This window comes from Sciurus carolinensis, chromosome 8 (genome assembly GCF_902686445.1).
Source record: "Sciurus carolinensis chromosome 8, mSciCar1.2, whole genome shotgun sequence".
Taxonomy (NCBI): Eukaryota; Metazoa; Chordata; class Mammalia; order Rodentia; family Sciuridae; genus Sciurus; species Sciurus carolinensis.
The window spans coordinates 116,867,424-116,889,607 of record NC_062220.1 but is presented as its reverse complement, the minus strand read 5'-3'; the positions used below and the strand labels follow the sequence as shown (position 1 = coordinate 116,889,607).

The following is a 22,184-nucleotide window of genomic DNA, read 5'->3' as shown; positions in this document are numbered from 1 at the left end:
CATGGATGGGAATTCACTGTCTCCTAGGCACTGGCAAGGATACAGGTGGTGTGGGCATGAGTATCAGCCTTTTGTTCATATTTGTTCAATGTGATTCAATGTATTTCACAAGGGTTCCATGGTTCCAGCTGAGGAAGTAAATAACATTCTGAATTTTTAAAAACTTTTAAATTTTATTTTGTATTTTATTTCTTCTTATTAGTTATAGATAGCCATAGAATGTATTTTGAAATACTGTACATATATGGAATACATCTTCCCATTCTTCTGGTTGTACATGATGTAGAATTACATTGGTCGTGTATTCATATATGCACATAGGAAAGTATGTCCAATTCATTCTACTACCTTTCCTATTCCCATTCCCCCTCCCTTCCTTTCATTCCACCTTATCTAATCAAAAACACTTCTATTCTTCCCTATCGTCCTGCCCTTATTATGAGCTAGCATCCACATATCAGAGAGAATATTAAGCCTTGGCTTTTTGAGATTGGCTTATTTCAGTTAGCAGGATAGTCTCTAGTTCCATCAATTTACTGGCAAATACCATAAATTCATTTCTTTTTATGGATAAGTTGTATTCCATTGTGTGTATAGTCCATTTTCTTTATCCATTTATCTGTTGAAGGGCACCTAGTCTGGCTCCACAATTTAGCTATTGTGAATTAAGCTGCTATAGACATTGATGTGGCAGAATCACCATAGTATGCAGATTTTAAATCCTGTGTATATAAACACAGGAGTGGGATAACTGGGTCAAATGGTGTTTCCATTCCAAGTTTTCAAGTTTTCTGATAAATCTCCATACTGCTTTCCAGAGTGGTTGCACCAAGTGGCAATGCCACCAGCCATATATGAGTGTACCATTTTTCCCTCATCTTCTCCATCATTTATTGTTGCTTGTATTCTTGATAATTGCCATTTTGACTAGAGTGAGATGGAATCTCAATTTAGTTTTAATTTGCTTTCAATAATTGCTAAAAACATTGAAACTTTTTTCATAGTTTTGACAGTTCCAAATCTCAAGATAGGCAACAAGTGCCATTCTAGGGTCAACCATAGTAGGTTGGTACTTTTCAACTCCAGCACAATTTAGGTATATGTGTATATATGTCTATATATAAATCTATATATATGTCTATATGTAATTAGATATAGACAGGATTAAAAATCAAGAAATTATATTTATTTCAGTGGGTACATCGTGGGATCTGATATTTTTCATGTTTATGAAAATGATAGTATAGAGATTGAAAAATATAATTTCCATTTTATGTTTAATAGATTACTTAAAAATAAATTATACGTGGAATGTGTACATTATCAATTCATTCATATTTATAAAAATTTTACATATTAACATTTAATCATTATTTCTTCCTTTCTTCCATCCTTCCTCTATCTGTGAGGAATAGGCGATATAGGTCCTCTTGAGATTTTCTTTAGTTTTAATGAAAATTCACTTCTCCACTTTCACATGGTTCTCTCAACTGCAGTGACTGTTTATTTGTAGATTCTTTGTTTTAACAGGCCAAGTTCCACTTGCCCTTCAATTCAAAAAGAGTGAGACAAAAAGGTCTTCTCTACTCCACTCCAGATCAGGAAGTTTAATTCTCCTCTTCTTAATGACTATACCCAAATCCACCAGCATATACAGAGTTTTCTTTTGATTATCCATTTCTCACACATACCCTCCCTCTGGACTGTTTTTCCCAGAATGCACTGGGCACAACAACTAACTTTAGGGGTACATGGGGATGCCACAGATTCCACCTGATATATTCTCTATACTGAAGGAAACACTTCGGGTTTGCCAGGAGTTTCTATGCTTTGAAGACTGAGAGCCCCACCAAATTGCTGTTTTTGGACTCGCAAATACTCTGGAGAAATTGTTCTGTGCCTGCATTGTTGTGGGGTTAATTTTCCTTCATATTCCTGACTTTTTAGAAGTTGTATTATTTATTTAAATCACCAAGTGTTAAACAGATTTTTTAAAGTTTACAAAAGCAACATAACATAGCAATAACAAACACATATCAGGAACTTAGCCTACATAGTGTTTCCTTTCCTTATCATTGTGTATTACCTCAACATAACAGTTTATAATATCATTTTCTATGGAGAAAGCAGAAAACCAACTCAGACTGAATTTTCACACGTTTTTCCTTCTGCTCAGCCAATGATGAGTGCAAGAGGACCCGTTCACGTCCAGGTAGAACCTTCAGTCATGTACATTTGGTCCTTCATCAGGAGAGGAAGCTCAGTGGATGAAAGGAGAGTGTTTGAAAGTCAATCTTCAATGGGAGTTTCTAGTAATGCAGATACGAGATAATCATGTGACCCACTGAAATATGCTTAAAAGAACGATTTGTAGAAATACTTCCCATCTTTTGGCTACAGTATGAAATTAGATCATTGTTCTTTGCAATGACTTGTTATTTTTAAATCTGATTGTTTTAGGGAATGTCAGTTGAAATATGGGAGTAACTTAGACATGGATGGTGAGTCTGCATATTAATCATAAATCCCCACAAATAGTTTCATAACAAATATAAAAGCAAAATTATGTTATGTTATAATCATAACAAAATTATCAAAGCAATTTTGCTTTTATAATCTAAAAGTAAATTAAGTACTAATTTGATCTCCATTATCAAATCAATGTATGAGAAAGGACTTACCATCATTTGTTAATATTTTAAATGAGAAGAGGTTTAAATGAGAAGAGGGGAAGATTCTCTGACTCTTCCTGATGGTCACCTATTTGGAGATGAGCTCCTCTGCTCATTGTCCCAACCAAACAGGGAGAGTGGAAGCCTAGGGTGGGAGGAGGCACTGAGAAATGGATACACACTGGGAGGTAGCGGGTGAGGCTTCTGGCATGAACCACTGGTAGGACAAGGAGCCATGCAGCAGCATCTTCCCATGGAAGTGCTGAACATTTTCTCCCTATCAGTCTCTCTCCACCCTGTAAAGCATGAGACATTCTGAGAACATGAAGTGGTTTTGGTTGTACTTCCCCATGGGTTTAGATCACTGTGTAAATGTCTTCACCCATATAGAGTGCACAGTAATAATCAGCTTCATCATCAGTCTGAACCCCTGTGATGGTGAGGGCAGCTTTGTTTCCAAGGATGGAACCAGAGAATCGATCAGAGACCCCAGAGGGACGGGAGTTTGTGTTGTAGATGAGTGTGTGGGGAGCACGTCCTGGTGTCTGCTGGTACCAGTCGGGGTAGTGACCCGTAGAGACTGACCCGGAGCTAAGTCCACAGGTGAGAGTCACAGTCCCACCTGGAGACACAGAGAGTGAGGGCTCCTGGATCACCGTGGTCTGAGAATCCACCACTAAAACCAATAAGAGAGACAGTTACTGTTATGAAGCAAAGGTCCCTCAGACATTTCTGTTATGTAGGCACCCCAGGGATGAAGTTCCCTTCCCCTGACCTGAACCATAAGAGAGGAGCACCAGGAGAGCCATCATCTGGGCCATTGTGGGATCCTGACAAGTACTTGGTGTCCTTACACTCCTTACTTTGAGTTTGATGTCCTCGGGGCATTTTAATGCTTCTTCAGGCCCAGAGGGAGGTTTTTCATGCAAATCAAACTTCCTTTCTCTTCCTGCCCCAATGTTCATCCTGATGTCCCTGGAGGAGATGATGAAAGAAGCAGATGCTGGGCACTCACATAGACCAGTGACTACAGGGGGGACAGAGACACATGAGTTGTAGTTGATGTCTTTGACGAGATCAGCTTCATCACACTGCTTCATCTCAGGTATAAATGTAATCTCTTGAAAGGCAGAGATGGAATCAAAACAAGGTGAATTCTCCATGTCTACCTAGTTTATCTATTTTAATACAAACCCAGCCCTTCCTAGTGAACATTTCTTTCCTGTCCAGTAAATGATTGTTGTTCCCCCTTGAGTTAACAGTCAGACACTTCTTTCTTGGCATGGATCCCATTTTGACACTCCAGAGTTGGGTTTGTGGGGAACTGCCTGACCACTTGCAGAGACAGAGGTCTCCCACTGACTGAGTCCTGAAAACTGTCTCATGCAGCCTCAGTGGAGCCCAGGGTTGAGATCGCAGACACAAACAGCAGCCCCACAAGGCTTGGGATGCCACCTGCCTCCACTCTAAGAAGTCATCAACTCTATGGCTTTAGCACAAGTGAACTGCAGAATTTGAGAGAAATTCTCACTATCAGAAAATGAGAAAAAAGGAAACCATGTTCATCATTTTGAAAATAAAATTGAGAATGATCGATGTGATCCTACAATTTGTACAATCAGAAAAATTAGAAAGTACAATTTATGTATGATTTCCCAAAATATATAAATGCATTCTACTATCATGTACAACTAATTAGAACAAATAATATTTTTTTTAAAAAGAGAAGAGTTCTGATCAAATTAGTGTGAATATCTCCACCATTTGAAGACACTTACACTTTTGAAGATGATTAGAAATGTTAGATGAGGATATTTAGGAAGTTCAGAAAATGAAACTCCTCCACTTCTTTGTGAAATAATATTTTCTTTTTAAAAATGGCTTTCATAACTCCAAATTAAATACATTTTGTAAATTGGTCATAATTATTTAATAATTTTAATTAAAGTAAATTTAATAAAAAATTTAATAAATTTTTATTATTATTCTTTTGTTCCAAATCATTCATTATTTTATGTTTTAAGAGATCCACACACATTAGGACTAAAGATTCATTTTAAAATAAGTTACAGTCAGTAGTCAAAAGTATCTGATAGAGTGTCTGTACACAGATTTGATTATGTATTTGCGTTTGTAATACAAAGGTAAAGAAGATGATCTTAAATTTAAGTGAGAAAGAAATAGAAGTGCTATTTTAATATACAAAACCTTAATAGTCTGTTTTCATCATTTACATTAAAACTCACTGAAAGAAAATGACAAATTATTCAGATGTAATGTAAAACAGGAAAAACAATGGGTTAAACTATTCACCACATATTCAAATATGAATATTTGAATAGATGAATTAGGAAATCTTAGTGACCAGGAAGTAACCCTAACCTCTGCAGTGAGCCCTGTACTTCCTCTGACATTGCCTCAGACATTCTCAAGGTAACATGAATCAACAGTTTTTCTCCTGGAATGTTCACTTAGCAATAAAGAGTGACAGGAAAAATGAGGAATAGGAAACCTAGGGATAGAGAAGACCCTGGGGTAGCCAGAGCTCATGTCAGAGAAACAAAAGCAGCTCCCTTGTGGATGGAGGTGATATGGCTTGATTCAGGTAAAAGTTTAATATGGGCTGTGCGTTTTATCCCTGAAGGACCTTAACAAACCGTATTGATTAGTCCCATTGAAGTCCCATTGAAGTGGGTTCTGTGATTCCATCTTTCACCCGTACAATGACTCTAGTCGCACTTCTGAGAACTTAGAGGCTATCTCCCTGATTCTGACAACTGACATTGTCTTATAACTCGTATACCTGACCACCCTTCAATGTCCATGTTCAGTATCCTTCATAGACCTCAAGAAAAAAAAAGTTCTATTTTCAACCCAAATCCTTCCTGTTGGTCAAGATAAGTCTTTCTCAGTCTAACATGAATTCTACTTCCTAACATACTGATAAACTGTGGGTGTAATTTGAGTGTCCAGTTCGAGGTCCATATATAGAGGCATCATCCCAGGGTGTTAGTACCAGGAGGTACTACCTGGTGATAGTTCCTTGTGAGAGGTGGTAAGGCCTTGTGAGAGGGCCTTAGGTCATTGGAGACATTTCCACAAAATGGTGGTTTTATACCGCCCTATCTCTGTCCCTCTCTCTCTCTCTCTCTCTCTCTCTCTTTCTCCCTCCCTCTCTCTTCTCCCTCTCTCTAGCTTCCAGGCTTAAGATGTGAGGACTCACTTTGGCTCATCCTTCCCCATCTCATCATTCTTTGCCAGTGTCCCAAACACATGGGGCTACTTATCCCAGGCGTAAACTTCCATATCCATGAACAAAAATAAGCTTCTTTTTCCTTTAGATGTACTCTGTATTGTCTACGTTGTTTATTAAAACAAAGTCAACTAATACTCAAACAGAATTTTTGCAGTTTTGTTCATAAATTAAATGGGCTTGCTGATTTCTTATTGTCAATATTGAGAACTACTCTTGTCTGATTTCTTCTCATTTTCTCTCAAGACAGTCTTCTTCTCTCTTCATCTAAATTTCTTCCTGCTGTGTGACCATTCTTCCATTCTGCCTGGAAAATAGGCCTGAACAATCTATCCATGAGGGATGGAGGATGCAATAGGAAGCAAGAGTATGGGTCAGATCTCAGTGCTCATGAGGCTCCTGGGCCCCAGGTACAGGAAAGTCACACTTTGATGAGGCACCTTCTGCATAGGGTTGTGAAGCAAGTATTTCCCTTTGTGGTCTGGGGCAGAGCCCTGTAATGTCATTAGTTCTCCAACATTGCCCCCTGCTGGCCTCTGATCCTGGGTCTTTAATCTTCTCATAACCTGGCAGAAATTCCAGAGTGAAAACCCTACTAGGAAATGGAACTTTCTGATTTTATTGCCCTAACAGTAAACCACCCTGGTGTATTATGCTGAGACTTTTTTATTTTTTCATTTCAAATTGTCTCCAGAACTCTAAATGCTCTGTTTATGTTACCAATTATTTCAGAACTACCTGGTTTCAGAATTACCTGGTATTTGACTTTGCTCCAACCAGGTATTTTGGGTCATTCCCAGTCTATGAACCTTTTTTTTTTTAATTAAATATAGTGATCTGTATTTAATAAGTTACAAGTGATATTCAACACTTTATCATAAAATAGGTTTTGTACTAGGTGATTTTGCTAATGTAAGTATTCTGAGCACATTAAAGGTAGGTTGGATCAAGCTATAGTATTTGACAGGGTATGAACCTTTCCAACAGAGTTTAAACCTAAAGCCCAGCAGAGGTCATAAGTGGAGGTAATTCTGCCTGTGTTCCTCTTACAGGTTTATTTATTTTCGGGTTGCTGCTTTTCTGAGCATCTCCTGTTGTGTTCTCCCTCACTGTACTCTAAGACCTTGACTTCAGATGTCTGGTTTCACTATGAGAATATACTATTATCAGGGAATGAATGCTTTCTGCTTTTTTTTTTTTTTAAGGTTTATCTATTTTGTTTGTCTTTCCAAAGAACCAGTTTGGGATTTATTTATCCATTTATTTATCCAGTGCTAAAGGCAGTAATGTCTTTGGGATGATGTTGACAGGGTAGCAGTAAGTTAGGCAATAGAAAATGGGTGATCCTTATGCATGTGTAAGAACCTTACTGTCCTCTCCTGAGAAGCAGTGATGATCCCACAATCATCAGACTCATGTTTCCAGAACTGAAATGCCAGGATTAGTCTCAGAACCCTGGGAGCTAAATACTCTCTACCGTCATGGTTTGTGTTTTCTCACTGAGGTATGATGGTTTCGGGCAGCAGTATAATCATAAATCACAGTGTGGCTGGCGGGGCAGACTTTATAACCAGGCTTCAGACAGTGGAAATGGATGGTACAACTGACCACAAGCAAGTCCTTAGAAGTGGGAGCACAATGATAGATAATTATGATGTTGAGCTACAACTGACCTAGCGCCTGTAGACCATGGGGAAGTGGCAGTCATGAGGGTCTCTTCATGGTTACTTTCTGTGAACCAAGCATCAGCCACCTGATTATGTATATAATAATACATAATGAACTCAGTCATAGTAAATTCCCTCAGAGTTCTGTCTCCTGCAGTTCTATTTCATGGATTTCATTGTTAACACCTGACTCCTCTAATTCCCTGGGGACAGAGTTTTTGTGACCCAAATGTTGTTCTCTTCCTGTTTCAGTTCCTTTCTCTACTATACTGAGTAAAGACACCATCAGGGTGTGACAGGAAGTGGCTTACAAGAGAAAAACAGGGTGAGGAATCATGAAGAAATCATGAGAAATAATAGGGGACATTCAGGCACATGACTGTTTCAACTAAATTGTGAATAATCAGTTTGTTCTATAACCTGGAGACACTGGTGATGCCTCACACACCAGCTCTATGGTGCCTCCTGGTGGCTTGGCGAACTCATCCTCCAGGCTTTCAGAGAATTCAGGGAAAGGACCCCCGTCTCTGCAGAAGGTCTCTTACAATCCCAATATGAGGAACACTTGGAGACCAGTCTTTCCATGTGCCTTTGGGATGAGACTGTTTTTTCCTCCAGGTCACTCATGAACACATTGCTTAAACTCAAACTCAGTGGTCAATCACTCTGCTTATGAGATTGTTGATCTTACACAAGTACATACTTAGCTTAAAACTTCTTCAAACTCTTAAGCAAATATAATTACAAAATAAAAATTCCTTGTCAGACCTTCTATATCCCTTCAATTTCCACAAATCATTTTCCTCTTCACAGATAACTGTAAAAATCAATGTCAAATATTTGGCCAGAAAATTAAGATTTAAGTGCCCAATATTCTAATGGGTTGTAAGGATTCATCCAAACTCCCCAAAACACATCAGGAGTCATCTTAAATGACCCCTGAGATGCCCAACAGACACTCTTGACTTCAAGTTTTCCCATAACACCTTCATGCTGATTTCACCCTGCTTCTTTTCCATTTTTTCCACATCAGGAGTCTAGCAGAAAACATCACTGTTTCCCCATAATGGATCACCTTTGTTGCCTAACTAGTCACGCTGTCCCAGGTATTGCCTCAATTTTCCCTTCAATCCATTCTGCACTGAATCTTGAAACCTCTCCTTGGTACCAGATGAACATACTTTGGTGTTTCCATAAGACCTCTACAGTCAAGTGCACATTCTTGAAGAGTGTCAAGTTAATCATCTGTCCACACCCTTCCTTCTTCTTATGGAGAATTATCTCCAGTTTCTTCTCCTGACCTTCTACCCACTGCACACTGAGGTCAAGAGCAAGTTCTCCTAGTTACTATGATGAAGAACCAAATTTAATTTTCTTCTATTCTCAGCAAATGCTATTGGCAATAGCAAGAACATTATTCCTTCATCCATCCTTATGGTATATGGCCATTAATCCTGAAGATGTCACATTAGTTATCACCACTTGGGTCAGGCTTCTTTGCCTCAGATGCTTCACGCAAACCCTCACTGGGAAGGTAACTCTCTCTGTGTCCCCATGGCATCCTTTAATGGTCCTCAAATACCTATTTTGAAGGACCTGTAGGAACTGGCATAGGTGAAGCCCTAGGGGCACAACTGAAGAGTCAGTTGTCCTGAAACTTAAAGAAGTTTTGCTTGGGAATCACTGTTGCAGAGGTAGGGATGGCAGGAAGAGAACAATCTGAAGTGTAATTTTAGATACTCAGCATAACTCATGATTATTTAAACTTGAAAGGTTGTTTTGAAAAGATTGAATGTGGGTACAGAACTCCACCTATTCTAGGCATTACATTTGATAAGTCCCTTTATGGCAATAAATCAGAAATTAAGTAAATATTTCTAGCTTCCTTGTTCTTTTAAAAATTTTATTAGTGCATTGTTTAATATAATTATACATAATATTGGGGTTCATTTTGACATAATTATATAAGCATGGGATATAATTTTCTCTAATTCAGTGCCCAGTATTTTCCCTTTCCCTTACCTTCTGCCTCCCCATTTCCTTTCCTCTCTTGGTCTTTTTTTTTTTTTTTTTTTTTTTTACTTGTTTTTAGTTCTCTTTAAATTAGTGCATTATAGATATACATAAAGGTGAAATTCACTGTGGTGTATTCATATGTGTACGAAGGATAGTTTGGTCAATTTCATTCCACTGTTCCTCCCTTTTCCAGTCCCTCTCCTGCCCCTTTACCCCTTGTTCTTTTCACTGATTTCTCTTCTATTTTCATGAGATTTCCCCCCAGCCACACCAATGTTTATAGCAACACAATTTATAATAGCCATGTTGTGGAATCAGCTCAGATGCCTATCATCTGTCAAATGGATAAAAGAAAGAAAATAAAAGGTATATACACATAATGGAGTTTATTCATTCATAGAAATGAATGAAATTATGGCATTTTCTGGTAAATAGATGGAATTGGAAAACATCATGATAAGTGATATAAACCAGACCAGGAAAGTCAAGTTTTCTCTCATAAGCAGAAGCTAGACTAAAATAAGGACAAAAAGCAGGAGGCAGGGATCCTTTTTCTTTAATGTCTTTCTAAATCAATATAAATCTTGCCTATAATCCAAACAGAAACGAGCAGTTTAAAACCAAGGTTTAGAACTGGTGTGTGTGTGTGTGTGTGTGTGTGTGTGTGTGTGTGTGTGTGTGTTGTGTGTGTGTGTGTTGTGTGTGTATTAGATAAGTAATTCTAATCATAATTGAGTTGCACTAGTGGTCCCAGCTTAAAAGACACCATTAACTAAGACCTCCTTCAAACACCCAGTATTGTCCACCAAGTGATCAACCTACATCTTCCCATGGTTCAATGCACCACTATGCTCACAGTGTGAAGAGAGGAGATGAAGCCAATGGGATTTAATGTCGTTTCAAAGTGATAAATTTAAATGGTAATAAGTAGCATCATTCCAGACTGGAACCAAGAAATAAGGAGGGCAACTGACAAACCAGGAGTGAAAGAATCTTTTTAAAAAATCCGAATGCAATTTGTTCCTAAGGAACAAGAGTCTAGGAAAAATGTGCCAGCAGGTGCAGCTACCAAGCTGTGCCCCGGTTGACAACATGTTGCTACTTCAGTGCAGGTGATTGTGGCATTCTATCATGAGGTCTTGTTCAGTGACATCCCTACCTGGGTCTCAGACACCAGAGGGGAGACACAGAGAAAACAATGATACACATGAGTAGAAACATAACATAGAAGGACTAGGAACCTGCATTGAGTCCTCCACCTCAGACAGGTCAGGCCCTACCTGTGCAAAGACGGAGGAGGAGGATGAAGAAAGAAGCAGGTCATGTGATGGGAACTCTAGAATTCAGCCCCCTGAGACTCCAGCATGGAGTCTGATTCTTTTTAATTCTCCAGAAGACCCAGTGAAGGAAAATTGTCTACAGTCAAATATTTTCCTCTTTCCTGATTATTTGGATTCCTGATGAAGAAGAAGATGAGGATTTTACCTGAACCAGGTCTTTGAGAATGAATGAAACTGGCCCTTGATGGCCTTGGATCTTGGGAGGTCCTGGCAGCTGTCATCATCTCCAAACAAGGGGGAGGCAACTCACTGTTTTCTCAGCTACCTTCCATCTTTCTGAAGGACTTCCCAACTAGCAGGGCCAGAGTCACCCTATGGGGATGGCTAAGATAACCCCTAATGGCCCCTTGTCCTTTTTTGCCACCAGAACATAGACTTTCTGACCCACCTGAGACTGTCACAGGTGTGCATATGGGGTTCTGTTAAGCTTATCAGATGCAGATGCTCTAGGAGGTGATGGGGATCAAAGAGGCTGTCATTCTGGCCTTCAGGTGACTTAAAATCAGCACCACTTTGTTCTCTTCAGTTTATTTCAAAAGGTAAATGAAAAGAGTGACTTTTACAAACACCTCAGCTGCACTTAGTTGACTTCATGCCACCAAGGAACTGAGAAACCATCAACTTTTATCGACCTTTTATCAACCTATTTTATTTTTTCAAATAGTTCTGTTTCCCATTCTCAATGTCATCCCTCTCACCTTCAGCTGTGACAAATTTTGAGTATAATTTCTATTTTCTTCCTCTATAAATTTAAGCATTTTAGTATTTCTTCTCAATGCAATCATACAATGTGAGATCTTTTGTGTTTTGCTTACTCCCAGCATAAATTTTCAAGTTCATCCATGTGGTAGCACATTCTTCATAGCTTTTATGTCACTTGGATGAATGGTTTCATCCATTTCCATGTGCATTGTACAAATATTTGAAATATTATAAGAACATCTAGTCTGAGATATATACTATATCATACAACTTCCTTGGGGCTTCTATAACATTAGTTAGCACAGAATTTATTCTCCTGTTACCGTTGCACTGTCTTAGTTTGCAAAGGTTCATCGTATGTTGCACTCTCCTAGTCTGCAACACCAAGCAACAATGAGGAAAGGAACTCTGTCTCTGAACAAAGATCTGAGGAGAAGAGTTTTATTCAAGGGAGATGGAGCGTTTGTCACAAGGAAGCTGCTTCTGTCTTTATTGCGTGTAACAATGTCTTTTATATGCTTGCATTTGAGCTAGCTATAGATCCTAAAGGTCAAATCTTGCATAAGCAGTTACTAGCCTATTTGGCAGATAACAGGTCGGTAACAGAAAGTAACAAGCAATTCTGCGAACCTAGGAGGTGACAGGCTCACAAGCCACAGAACTGTTTTACCAACCACAGGAGAACATCCTGTTCGCAGAACACAGGACGGGGATGGGGCCCTAGTTCCTAAGGATTCTGGTTGGCGCCTCCGTCTTGTGACAGAACACCATGTAGGCTTCTTCCTGGGGACAAGGACCCACAGTGTTACCTAGAACACTATGCAATTTTCAGAATATTCATTTGAAATCTGTGCTATTAATTTGCTCTACAGATGGGGACCAGAAGCTCAGAGATATAAAAACCTACCCATTTTACCAATGAATGGCATAAACAAGATTCAAAGCCACCAGTGTCATATAACTGAGGACAAGCTCTTGAATTGAGTATTCTCAACCAATGCTGATTTTACTTCCTGGAAGGGAACTTTTGGCAATATTTAGAACTATTTTGTTGTAAAAATTGAAGGAAGATTGTTAATAGAATTGAGTGATTATAAGATAGTGATGCTGCTGAACATTTTATCACATGCAGGACAGTTCCCAACAAAAAATATTAATAGAATTGTTGTTCAGAATCCCTGTTTTAGAACTCACCCAGCCAGCAAGCCGAGGACAGACATCATAACTGAGCGACCCCGCCTGACTCCTGCACCTAGGTCGATGCCATCATTGTTTGGTCGTAGTGGCGGAGCAAGCTGATGCACGAGTCAGGCCGCTAGCATCGCGGAGGTAGCAGGTGGGCACCCAACCAGCCTGCCTTGCAGAGCTAGGCAGTGGGTAGCCAACCTGCCCAACCACCAGGCCAAATACAGACAGCACCACTGAACAACCCTGCCCAACCACCAAGTCAAGGTTTGTCACCATAATAGAGTCAGCCAGAGACTTCTTTATAGGCTGTTGTAGGCATTTTGAATTACTCCTGAGGGCATGGCCATCATCATTGGAAGGGCAACTCCCTTCCTGAGACACCTACAGCAGGCTAGAGGACCTGTGACAAGACCCAGAAGCCAAGAAGAAGAGGTATTGAGAGACTCAGGACCAACTCAGAGCCAACTCAGGGAATACACCCCACCTAAAGGCCACCACCCCAAGAAGGCCAGCTTCCTAGTGGAGCACCACATTATCAAGTTCCTCCAAGACTTCAGGTTACTAAAGGCTAAGAGGAGAGTTATTGGAAATCTACAGAGACAATATTAGTCAATAGAGGAAATCTGCAATATCCCAGAGTTTCACTACTAGAGGGATAGATACCTCAGCAATATGAGAAAACAAGGGAAGAAAATGTTCCAAAAAAAACCTAGATGGTATAGCAATAATATTCAATGACAGCATGGCAGAAGAAATGTCAGAAAGGGAGTTCAGAATGTACATAATCAAAATGATCAGGGAAGCAAACGAGGTGATGAAAGAGCAAATGCAGGCATTGAAGGAAGAGATGAAAGGGAAAATGCAGGCATTGAATGATCACACCAATCGACAGTTAAAAGAGCAAATACAGGAAGAAAAATATCATTTCAATAAAGAGTTAGAGATATTAAAAAAAAAACAGAAATCCTTGAAATGAAAGAAACAATAAACCAAATTAAGAACTCTATAGAAAGCATAACAAATAGGATAGAACACCTGGAAGACAGAACCTCAGATATCGAAGAAAAAATATTTAATCTTTAAAACAAAGTTTACCAAACAGAGAAGACAGTAAGAAAACATGAACAGAATCTACAAGAACTATGGGATATCATGAAAAGGTCAAATTTAAGAATTATTGGGATTGAGGAAGGCTTAGAGAAACAAACCAAAGGAATGAACAATCTATTCAACGAAATAATATCAGAAAATTTCCCAAATCTGAAGAATGAAATGGAAAATCAAGTACAAGAGGCTTATAGGACTCCAAATACACAAAATTACAATAGACCCACACCAAGGCACATTATAATGAAAATACCTAACAAACAAAATAAAGACAGAATTTTAAAGGCCGCGAGAGAAAAGAATCAAATTATATTCAGGGGGAAACCAATACGGATATCAGCAGATTTTTCAGTCCAGATCCTAAAAGCTAGAAGGGACTGGAACAACATTTTTCAATCTCTGAAAGAAAACGGATGCCAATCAAGAATCTTATACCCAGCAAAACAAACCTTCAGATTTGACAACGAAATAAAATCCTTCCATGATAAACAAAAGCGAAAAGAATTTACAAAAAGAAAGCCAGCATTACAGAACATTCTCAGCAAAATATTCCATGAGGAAGAGATGAAAAACAATGATGTAAATCAGCAAAGGGAGGAACTATCCTAAAGGAACAGCCAAATAAAGGAGAAATGAAGTCGTGTCAAAAAACAAAAATGAGCCAAATGACCGGAAATACAAATCATATCTCAATAATAACCCTGAATGTTAATGGCCTGAACTCATCAATCAAAAGACATAGACTGGCAGATTGTATTAAAAGGAAAGATCCAACAATTTGCTGCCTGCAAAAGACTCATCTCATAGAAAGAGATACCCACAGACTAAAGGTGAAAGGATGGGGAAAAACACACCGTGCACATAGACACAGCAAAAAAGCCAGAGTATCCATCCTCATACCAGATAATGTGGACTTCAAGCCAAAGTTAGTCAGAAGGGATAAAGAAGGACATTTCATACTGCTAAAGGGAAGCATAAACTAGCAAGACATAAAAATCATAATTACCTATGCCCCAAACAGTGGCTCATCCATATATGTCAAACAAATCCTTCTCAATGCCAGAAATCAAATAGACCACAACACAATAATACAAGGCGATTTTAACAAACCTCTCTCACCACTGGACAGATCCTACAAACAAAAATTGAACAAAGAAACCATAACTCTCAAAAACACAATCAATAATTTAGACTTAACAAACATTTATAAAATATACCATCCAACAAAGAGCAAATACACTTTCTTCTGAGCAGCACATGGATCCTTCTCTAAAATAGACCATATTTTATGCCACAAAGCTTCTGTTAGCAAATACAAGAAGATAGAGATACTACCTTGTATTCTATCAGATCATAATGGATTGAAATTAGAAATAAATGAAAGAGTAAAAAACAGAAACTACTCCAACACCTGGAGATTAAATAATACGCTATTGTATGATGAATGGATAACACAAGACATCAGGAAGGAAATTAAAAAATTCTTAGAGGTAAATGAGAACAAAGAAACAACATATAAAAATCTCTGGGACACTATGAAAGCAGTTCTTAGAGGAAAATTTCTTTCATGGAGCGCATTCAATAAAAGAAGAAAAAATCAACAAATAAACGACCTGACACTATGGCTCAAAGCCCTAGAAAAAGAACAGAGCAACACCAAAAGTAGTAGAACACAGGAAATAGTAAAAATTAGAACTGAAATCAACGAAATTGAAACAAAAGAAACAATCGAAAAAATTAACAAAATAAATAGTTGGTTCTTTGAAAAAATAAACAAAATTGATAAACCCTTAGCCACACTAACAAAGAGAAGGAGAGAGAAAACTCAAATTACTAAAATTCGGAATGAACAAGGAAATATCACAACAGACATGACTGAAATACAAAACATAATTAGAAGCTATTTTGAAAATCAATACTCCAACAAAATAGAAAATATCCAAGACATCGACAGGTTTCTAGAGACATATGAAGTACCTAAACTGAACGAGGAGAACATACACAATTTAGATAGATCAATTTCAAGTAATGAAATAGAAGAAGTCATCAAAAGCCTACCAACAAAGAAAAGTCCAGGATCAGATGGATTCTTAGCCAAGTTCTACAAAACCTTTAAAGAATAGCTCATTCCAATACTTCTCAAAGTATTTCATGAAATAGAAGAGGAGGGAACCCTCCCAAACTCTATTAAGTCAATATCACCCTGATACCTAAACCAGACAGAGACACATTGAGGAAAGAAAATTTCAGACCAATATTCTTAATGAACATTGATGCAACAATTCTCAACAAAATCTTAGCAAATCACATACAAAAATATATTAAAAAGATAGTGCACCACAATCAAGTAGGTTTTATCCCAGGGATGCAAGGTTGGTTCAACATCCCGAAATCAATAAATGTAATTCACTATAACGATAGACTTAAAGTCAAGAATCACATGATTATTTCAATAGATGCAGAAAAAGCATTCGATAAAATATAGCACCCCCTCATGCTCAAAACACTAGAAAAAATAGGGATAGTGGGAGCATTCCTTAACATTGTAAAGGCCATATATGCAAAGCCCACGGCTAATATCATTCTAAATGGTGAAAAACTGAAATCATTCCCCCTAAAAACTAGAACAAGGCAGGGATGCCCTCTTTCACCACTTCTATTCAACATTGTCCTTAAAACTGTAGTCAGAGCAATTAGACAGACCAAAGAAATTAAAAGGATACGAATAGGAAAAGAAGAACTCAAACTATCCCTATTTGATGATGACATGATTATATATTAAAAGGAACTAGAAAATTCCACCAGAAAACTTTTAGAACTCATAAGTGAATTTAGTAAAGTAGCAGGATATAAGATTAATGCTCATAAATCCAATGCATTTTTATACATAAGTGATGAATCTTCAGAAAGAGAATTTAGAAAAACTACCCCATTCACAATAGCTTCAAAAAAAAATAAAATACTTGGGAATCAATCTAACAAAAGAGGTGAAAGACCTCTACAATGAGAACTACAGAACTCTAAAGAAAGAAATTAAAGAAAACCTTAGAAGATGGAAAGATCTGTCATGTTCTTGGATAGGCAGAAGTAATATTGTCAAAATGGTCATACTACCAAAAGTGCTATACAGATTCAACGCAATTCCAATTACAATCCCAATGATGGACTTTACAGAAATAGAGCAAGCAATCATAAAATTCATCTGGAAGAATAAGAAACCCAGCATAGCTAAAGCAATCCTTAGCAAGTAGAGTGAAGCAGGGGATATTGCAATCTCAGACCTTCAACTATACTGCAGAGCAATACTAACAAAAACAGCATGGTATTGGCACCAAAATAGACAGGTAGATCAATGGTACAGAATAGAGGACCTGGACACAAACCCAAATAAATACAATTTTCTCATACTAGACAAAGGGGCCAAAAATATGTAATGGAGAAAAGATAGCCTCTTCAACAAATGGTGCTGGGAAAACTGGAAATCCATATGCAACAGAATGATAATAAACCCCTATCTCTCACCCTGCACAAAATTCAACAATGGATCAAGGACTTTGAAATCAGACCAGAGACCCTGCATCTTATAGAAGGAAAAGTAGGTCCAAATCTTCAACATGTTGACTTAGGATCAGACTTCCTTAACAGGACTCCCATAGCTCAAGAAATAAAAGCAAGAATCAATAACTGGAATAGATTCAAACTAAAAAGCTTTCTCTCAGCAAAGGAAACTATCTGCAATGTGAAGAGAGTGTACAGAGTGGGAGAAAATCTTTGCCACTCATACTTCAGATAGAGCACTAATTTCCAGAATCTATAAAGAACTCAAAAAATTCTACACAAGAATACAAATAACCCAATCAACAAAAGGGCTAAGGATATAAACAGACACTTCACAGAAGAAGATCTACAAGCAATCAACAGATATATGAAAAAATGTTCAACATCTCTAGTAATAAGAGAAATGCAAATGAAAACTATCCTAAGATTCCATATCACCCCAATTAGAATGGCGATTATCAAGAATACAAGCAACAACAGCTGTTGGAGAGGATGTGGGGGAAAAGGTACACTCATACATGGCTGGTGGGGCTGCAAATTAGTACAACCATTCTGGAAAGCAGTGTGGAGATTCCTTAGAAAACTCGGAATGGACCCACCATTTGAACCAGCTATCCCACTCCTCAGCCTATACCCAAAGGACTTAAAATCAGCGTAGTACAGAGATACAGCCACAACAATGTTCATAGCTGCTCAATTCACAACATCCAGATTGTGGAACCAACCTAGATGCCCCTCAATTGATGAATGGATAAAGAAACTGTGGTATATATATATACCATGGAATATTACTCAGTCATAAAGAATAATAAAATTATGGCTTTTGCAGGCAAATGGATGAAGTTGGAGAATATCATGCTAAGTGAGATAAGCCAATCTCAAAAAACCAAAGGACGAATGATCTCGCCGATAAGCGGATGATGACACATATAGGGGGTGGGAAGGGGGCAAGAATGGAGGAAGGAGGGACTCTATAGAGGGATAAGAGGGGTGGGGGTGAGGAAAAAATAGCAGAATGAATCAAAAACTATTACCCTGGATAAATATATGATTACACAAATGGTATGCCTCTACTTCATGTACAAACAGAGAAACAAGATATATCCCATTTGTTTACAATAAAAATGAATTTAAAAAAAATCCCTGTTTTAACTTACATGTCTTCCAGGGATTGATTTTGAATGTATGAGAAGATTAAGTCATCAAGATATTGAAGGAGAAACTGGTGTTTGGAAGGAACAATGAGGACATCATGAAGAGACAATTACACCTCCACCATTCAAAGGGGAGACAGTAGGGAGCAAACTTCACTGTTAGAACATATTCAGGGTTAACCCAGGCTGAGGACACTCTAGGGAGTTTTTGTCTCACTTCCCCATGTGTCTGGATCACTGTGTGATTATTGCTACCATCGTAAGACTGACAGTAGTAGTCAGCCTCATCCTCAATCTGCAGATCAGCGATAATCAGGGAGGCTGTGTTGGAGGAGCTGTCAATGGAGCCTGAGAACCGATCAGGAACCCCAGAGGGTCTTTCATTATCATCATAGATCACAGTGCTGGGAGCACTGCCCGGACGCTGTTGGTACCAGTATACATAGTTGCTTGCAATATTGCCACTGTCGCGGAGACAGGAGATGGTGACTGTCTCCCCGGGAGACGCTGACACAGAGCGGGACTGAGTCAATAAAAACTGGGCCCAACACCCTGAAAGAAGAAAGCAACACAGATCAGTGAGATCAGATCAGATCCTTCTTCCCAGGAAGGAGTGAGATCATCCTAGGTGACAGCCTAGGTGCCCTCCAAGAACCCCCTATAGACAGCCACCTGTGTAGTGAACGAGGAATATGAAAAGAACGTGAGCCCAGGCCATGGTAACGATGCCCCAGACTCTGCTTCCTGAGCCCTCAGCCAGGCCTGAGCCCACCAACCCTTCTTATCTGTCCTTGTGATTCTATGAGTAGACTTCTCTATGCAAATCTCTTCCTTTCTGGAGGCTGTGCAGAGCTCTCCTTTAACCTCAGCTTAGCTCTTTCTGAGAAATGGAAACTAAAAGTAGGAGAAGGGAGGGCTCATGCCACGTCTATTCCCTGCCACTCCAACGCTTGACATGGTCTGTTAGAATAGAGGATCCGACACTTGACATGGTTCTGTTGATCCTCCTCCCTCTTGGGGGCCATAGGCATGGCATGTCTCCATGTGTAGTTGCTTTTTAATATTAATAATCAATATATCATTTAGAAACTTATCGGGAAAACATTGGGAAGGTTTTACTGTATTGGGACACAAAATAGTGCACAATGAAAATTTGGCAGTAGTACATAAATAAAATATGAAAATAAACAATTGTAACTGTGCTCGAGTTTAAAGGAGCCTGTGATTACTTTACTATAATAATAGATGGATAAAGAGGCATTCCTCTGAGCTTGGATGTGGTGTTTAGCCTTTGTTGCTTTCCTAGTTCCAATAGTTGATTCTAGAGATACTTTACATAATAAAAACATTTAGGTTCGTCATAAATATAATTTGTGCTTTTCCTATGTTTAGTCTAATTCTTTGAGAATCAGAATAAGATTGTAGTCTGCCATTATATGAAATTGAATAGACTAAATATTAACTATAAGTTGATTTCTTTGTCCTTTAATAATAGTAAAAACTTTTCACTGTTAAACACTGGAGTTCATGGTGGGGGTGGTTTCTCAGAAAATCTAGTAACATGTTTGTTCTGAAGGTTAAAGTCTGGCAAATCATGGTGCCCTCAGTTTAGCTGGGAGACAAGTTTGTTTTAATCTAGCTGGGAAATAAGGTTGTTTTGGTCTGGGAGAGAGAATGTGTACTTTGAGAAGAAGCATAGATTGTACTTTTGACGGTTTTTCTTGTTTAAAACTAACCAAATATCTATAAAAAGGCTGGCAGAAAAAATAAAGACAGATTCAGCCTCAGAGCACTTGGTGTCTCTGTGTGCTATTTCTCCACCGTGCCAACGCCTCCCATCCACCTAGGACCCCCGACCCCTGCTAGGGCTGGACCCCTACAGGCTCACCCATATGGTGGGTACAGAAGCACCTGCAAGTACCAGACTAACAGCAAAGCTGCACAGCATTAGGCAGGTGCTCTGGCCACATTCTCCACCCCCCGACCCCCACCCCCAGCGAACTCAATTCCTCCCTCTGTGGGTGATTACTGGGACTTCCACCCTCCAGCCGTGAGCTCACAGGGGAATCACACAGTCCTGTCTGGAGTGTGAAGGGACAGAGATTCCCCACAGATTGAGTCCTAAAACTATCACCATCAACAGCAGAGGGGAACCCAGGGCTGGAGTTGCTGTTACATAGAGAAGCACACCCAGGCTTGAGATGCCAACACTTCTTTATTCTAGGTGACCACTGAGTATGAGTGATAATCAATTATAAGTGATACTCTGTAAGTAATCACAAAAAATAGCTTAAAGGTAACTGAAGGAGGAATGAAAAGGTTATCTGGTTGTCAAGAAGAATTTGGGAGAGACAATTTCTCCCATAACCGGCAAAAAATAAACAGCAAGATCAGTGCCCATCACAGTTTAAAAGAGCAAATTTATATTAATTCCTGGGTTGTTGGTAAATTTTCTATTTAATAACTTTTCATGCTTATAGATTTTCCTATCATTTGCCTTTTAGAGTCTCAACTCATATCCAAATATTTATGGATTAGATTCTGTGTATTGGGAAAATGCATTCCTTTGATATTACAAAAATATGTAACTTTAGATGTATCAAAAATTAAGATTAAATTATAGCATCAAGCAAATAAATGAATATAAAAATCATTGAAAATATCCCAAATTATATGTAACAACTTCTGTAAGTCATTTTCAAGGACTGACATCAATGACAAATAAAAGACTAGGATAATATCTTCTCTACAAATATTGCATATTAAAGATATTACAGATATTACACTTCTCATGACAAATAAATTGGAAAATAATAGTTAAGAGCATGGATTTCAGACCTTGGAAGGGTCCTCTGAGACAACTCCACATGTTGTCTCTTACATTTTCAACACACCTCAGACTACAATTCTGATCCTTTAGTGATAGCTGGGTGGCAATTAGGAGTTAGTGCTGAATGGAATACTTGAGAATATGGATATTGAAAGAGAACTCAGGGCACCAAGAATTCATCACAATGCAGAAGAATCAGAGAGGAACAGTCCTGGTAGCCATTGGATGATGTCTTTTAATATAGTCATAATCTTCTTTTAAACTATACCTTTTAAAAACTTAACACCAAAAAACCCAGTAAAGTAAATAACCCAATCAATAAATGGGCTAAGGTACTGAGCAGACACTTCACAGAAAAAAAAAAATCCATCAACAAATATATGAAAAAGGTTCAACATCTCTATTAATTAGAGAAATGCAAATCAAAACTACTCAAAAATTTCATCTCACTCCAGTCAGAATTGCAATTTTCAAGAATACAAGCAACAATAAATGTTGGCAAGGATATGGAGGAAAAGGTACACTTACATTGGTGGTGGGAATGCAAATTGGTACAAACACTATGGAAAGCAGTATGGAGATTCCTCAGAAAACTTGGAATGAAACCAACATTTAACCCAGGTATGTCACTCATTGGTTTATACCCAAAGGATTTAAAGCCAGCATACTACAGTGATGCAGCCATATCAGTATTTCC

The 22,184-nt window shown here is 38.4% G+C and overlaps 2 gene segments (V, D, J or C); both read right to left on the bottom strand.

Moving 5' to 3' along the window:
• Nucleotides 1-3,028: 3,028 nt before the first annotated feature.
• On the bottom strand, nucleotides 3,029-3,521 carry LOC124991431 (immunoglobulin lambda variable 8-61-like). The segment is given in 2 exon segments: nucleotides 3,029-3,348; nucleotides 3,448-3,521. Coding segments are annotated over 2 exon segments (366 nt in total).
• Nucleotides 3,522-6,299: 2,778 nt separating this feature from the next.
• Nucleotides 6,300-19,467, bottom strand: LOC124991430 (immunoglobulin lambda variable 6-57-like). The segment is given in 3 exon segments: nucleotides 6,300-6,491; nucleotides 18,875-19,209; nucleotides 19,330-19,467. Coding segments are annotated over 3 exon segments (573 nt in total).
• Nucleotides 19,468-22,184: the final 2,717 nt, after the last annotated feature.